The sequence below is a fragment of the Sinocyclocheilus rhinocerous genome, unplaced genomic scaffold (genome assembly GCF_001515625.1).
Source record: "Sinocyclocheilus rhinocerous isolate Xijiao unplaced genomic scaffold, SAMN03320098_v1.1 scaffold945, whole genome shotgun sequence".
Taxonomy (NCBI): domain Eukaryota; kingdom Metazoa; phylum Chordata; class Actinopteri; order Cypriniformes; family Cyprinidae; genus Sinocyclocheilus; species Sinocyclocheilus rhinocerous.
In genome coordinates this window covers 250,806-255,521 of record NW_015629570.1, presented here as the reverse complement: position 1 = coordinate 255,521, position 4,716 = coordinate 250,806, and the positions used below count along the sequence as shown (strand labels likewise).

Below are 4,716 nucleotides of genomic sequence, written 5' to 3'. Positions count from 1 at the left end.
AAATAAGTTCAGAAATTAAGTTCTGTGTAATAAAATGGAGTTTGATTTGGTTGTGCCATATATACAGTATATATATATATATATGTATATATATATATATATATAATATTACAAATCAGTAATTCTTATTAATATGTTCATCTCTATAGTGCCTACTCCAAGTGCCTTGCGTTTGGCCCCCTCAACATCGTTTGGAACTGCACGGGAAGTGGTTGCTATAAAGGATTACTGTCCATCCAGTTTTACCACTCTAAAGTTCTCCAAAGGGGATCATCTCTATGTGCTGGATACGTCTGGTGGGGAATGGTGGTATGCCCACAACAACCGAGAAATGGGATATATCCCTTCGACGTACGTCCAGCCGATCAACTACAGGAACTCATCTCTAAGTGACAGTGGGATGATTGACAATCTTACGGACTGCTCGGAGGAGGGAGCAAAAGAGCTGGACCTACTGGGGGAGTGGACTGGAGTGTCACTGAAGCCCTCCCTGCCTTATGACAACAATAACCCCTTCTCCATGCTCTCCTCAACCAATCCATTCCTAAATGGGTCCATGGATGACGTTCTTGATCAGAACAGCAATGAGAAGGCGAACCAATGCAACAGCCTGGATTTACTTTTCTTTGACTTGCCTTCAGCCCCCATCTCCACCACCAGCAACACAAAAGGGTACAGCAATAGTGTCTTTGATGGAACATCCACCAGCGCTGATTTTGAAGCCTTGCTGATGCTTCGCAAGGACAATCCCTTTTTTCGAAGCAAGAGATCTTACAGTTTATCAGAGTTATCTGTCTTACAATCTCAGTCAAATCCTCCATTGCCTTCATCAGGTTTTTTTACAGGGCTTAAAGCTCCCTCACCGGAGCAGTTTCAGAACAGAGAGGACTTTAGGACAGCATGGCTAAACCACCGAAAGTTGGCACGATCTTGCCATGACCTTGAGTCCCTTGGGCAAAACCCAGGCTGGGGTCAAACACAACCAGTAGAGACCAACATTGTCTGCAAGTTGGACAGCTGTGGAGGGGCAGTCCAACTCCCAGATACAAATATCAGTATTCATGTTCCTGAAGGCCATGTAGCAGTGGGAGACACTCAGCAAATCTCTATGAAGGCTCTACTAGATCCTCCTTTGGAGCTAAACAATGACAGATGCTCGACTGTCAGTCCAGTAGTTGAAATCAAACTTAGCAACATGGAGATAAAGTCATTCATTACCTTAGAGATGAAGGTATCCGTTGCAACTAGGACAGAAAGTCAAATGGCGGAAGTTTTGTGTGTAAGAAGTGATTGCAAAGAGGGTCCTTATTCTCCTGTTCCACAAGCTTACATTTATGGTGATACAATTCAGGTTCAGTTGGACAACTTGGAGCCCTGCATGTATGTAGCAGTTATTGTCCAGACCCAACATGTTTCCTTCAATTCAACTGTTTGGGATCATATGATGAAGAAAGTTACATTGGGTCTCTACGGGCCCAAACACATTCATCCATCTTTTAAGACTGTGGTGGCCATTTTTGGCCATGACTGTGCCCCCAAGACTCTTCTAGTTAGCGAAGTTGGGAAACAAGCAAAGTCTGCCCCTCCTGTTGCCCTACAACTGTGGGGGAAGCACCAATTTGTCCTTGGCAGACCTCAGGACTTGCAGATAGGCATGTATTCCAACATGTCAAATTATGAGGTCAAGTCAAATGATCAGGCTAGGGTTGTTCGTGGGTTTCAGATCAAACTAGGCAAGGTGAGTCGACTCATCTACATGATTACATCTCGGAATGCAGATGAGATATCTGACTTCACGTTACGTGTCCAGGTGAAAGATGACCAGGATTGCATCCTTGCACAATTTTGTGTTCAGACACCACAGCCACCGCCTAAAACCGGGATACGGAACAACGGCCAGAGGCGGTTCCTAAAGAAAAAGGAAGTTGATAAAATAATTTTGTCTCCTCTGGCCATCACCTCCAAATACCCACAGTTTCAGGAGCGTTGCATTACCAACTTGAAATTTGGCAAACTGATCAAAACGGTTATCAGGCAGACCAAGAATCAGTACTTGCTGGAATATAAAAAAGGCGATATTATCGCCTTACTCAGTGAGGAGAAGATCAAACTCAAAGGACAACTATGGACCAAAGAGTGGTACATTGGATACTATCAGGGAAAGATTGGGCTTGTACATGTAAAAAATGTGCTTGTCTTGGGAAAGGTTAAGCCTATTTACTTCTGTGGGCCAGACCTTACAACCACAATGCTGATGGAACAAATCCTGAAGCCCTGCAAGTTTCTCACTTACATTTACGCCTCTGTGAGGACAATACTTATGGAAAATCTGGGAAACTGGCGAGCATTTGCTGACGCTCTGGGCTATGTGAATCTTCCTTTGACATATTTTTGCAGAGCAGAGCTGGATAGTGAACCAGAGAGGGTTGCCTCAGTGCTGGAGAAACTAAAGGAAGATTGCCTCAACATGGAGACTAAGGAGAAAAAATCTTTTCAGAAGGAACTCATGATGGTAAGCTTATGTGTGTGTTGGTTTGTCCGAACTGCATAGTTTGAAAACTATTGTGGTTATGTTTGCTTTTTGAATGCAGTAAATGCCCTTGTCCCAAATGGATAACTATTAGAAATCTGTCCGCAAAGTATTTTATTTAAACCCGTTTTTATGCAGTCCTGCTTATCTGCATTTTCTCTTATTAATGATTGGGGCTAATTCGGATGAGAGTGCACTTAGCTGCTCTCTGCTGCCTTTCTTATCTGTACAGCTGTGGAAACCTGCAAGTACAGCAGCCGGAACCCTGCTTGGCTCGTTCAAATTCTGACTGAAAGAAAGATTGCGCTTGTATTAGTTTTTTTTTTTTTTTTTATCACTGGGCACAGGATGTCCAGGGCTGGTAATGTTTAAGCTGCCTCTGTTTAATCTACACAATGTCCATCAATATAAACTCTTTGGTGTCTTTAAAGGATTAGTTAATCTAAAAATGAAAATTCTGTCATCTTTTACTCACCCCTTTTGCTCATGTTCCAAACCTTTATGGATTTCTTAAATGTGAACTTAAATTTAGCTCTGGTCCTCACACATTGGTGTTGTGTGACTTCAGAAGACTCAAAATATAATGTATATGGAACTCTTTTATGATATGAAAGGTCCCAGCCCTTCACTTTTATTATATTGAAAAGCAAAAAAGTTACACTTGATTAGATTTTTGGGTGATCTACTCCTTTGACTCAACCACACTATTGTTGACAGAAACACAATATTGGGAATGAACACTTGAACTTGTCGGAACAGCAAAGCAGAGAGTTTTGAGAGTGTAGCTATTTCTACCTTACATACACTTTCTACTAGCATTGGCCGATATCCCATTTATAAGTAAACAGGTTAGCGCCCCACTTCTGTCAGCTCAGGGCTTGCAGATCTGAGGAGACGGTGCATGGAGAAGGATATGTGTTATCACTTGTTCAGGCTGGATAGCAAGAGAGAGGAACGATGTAGTAATTCCAGTCTTATCTTTCACAAAACTTTAGCTTTAGCATCTTATCTTGGATAAACAATACAAATGCAAAATGAGGATTTTGACTATTCCCTGACCTCAGTGTTAAAGTGATATATCCCTGACTGGAATCGTCATTTTATCTTTTCTTCCACAACAGGCAGAGCTTTTGCTAAATTTAAATTATTCAAGACTTGAGTGGGTGGTAAGCATCTGTTACAGGGCGTAACACCTTAGCAATCGTTCTCATCTCTTTCACAGTGTTTCTGTATATTTCTCCTTGCTATGAGGGAGCTCCATTATTATTTCCCCGCCGTGCTTCAAGTGCTGACACATTCATCAAGTAGAGATGAGGCTATTATTCCCAAGTCCTGACGTCATAGGATAGTCAGTTGTCTTCTGTGGGAGTAAATCGATTTTGAAATTGCAGCCTGTAGTCCCTGATGGACACACGGCCTTTCCTTGCCTCACTCTTGCTATTATTTAGCTATTTGTCTTTTTGAGTTTGGTAATTACGGCCAATACTTCTGAGCCTGGTGACATTTTGAGTTGTGCAGACAATGAGATGGAAGAAATTTTGCTCAGCGTTAAGTCTGACAGGCCAGCTATTAAGCTTAGCGTAGCAATTTATGGGTCTTTCAAGCTAATACCCGTCTGTATTGTGATTTAACAATTCTGTATGCTGCCTCAGTATCCTCATTTACAGTTAGCATTCCACACACGCAAATGTGCTTCCTAAATCCATAAATATATGACTTTTCCTATTAAAGGGGTCATATGATGCTATTTTAAAGATCATTATTTTGTGTATTTGGTGTAACAGAATATGTTGACATGCTTTAATGTTCAAAAAACACATTCTTTTTCAAATACTGTACATTATTGTAGGTCCTATATGCCCCGCCTCTCTCAAACGCTTCGTTTTCTACAAAGCCCCCTCCTTTGACAAGCGCAGCCTGCTCTGATTGGCCAGCTGACCCAGTGCACTGTGATTGGCCGAACACCGCAAGCACTCGTCGGAAATGTAACGCCCCTTACCATAATCGCGAGCTTCATCTTTCAAAATAAATGTAAAGACAGAGCAATGTCTTTACTCTGGGGAACAGAGTCGCGTGACAGACACAGTGAGGAAGCTGGTATGTGTTTGCAGTACACAAGCCACGGTTAAGACAGCTGACTCCACTGTGATGTGACCCTGTCTCGCTCTCTCTCTCTCTCTCTCGCT

At 42.2% G+C, this 4,716-nt stretch overlaps 1 protein-coding gene across 1 annotated transcript in view; it reads left to right on the top strand.

The window, feature by feature from the left end:
* The window catches only part of LOC107739319 (SH3 domain-binding protein 4-A-like), a 39,619-nt gene that overhangs the window by 16,770 nt on the left and 18,133 nt on the right, over positions 1–4,716 (top strand). The window contains exon 3 of the mRNA XM_016551407.1: positions 150–2,512. Coding sequence (XP_016406893.1) covers positions 150–2,512 — 2,363 coding nt within the window. The remainder of the gene's footprint in view (positions 1–149; positions 2,513–4,716) is intronic.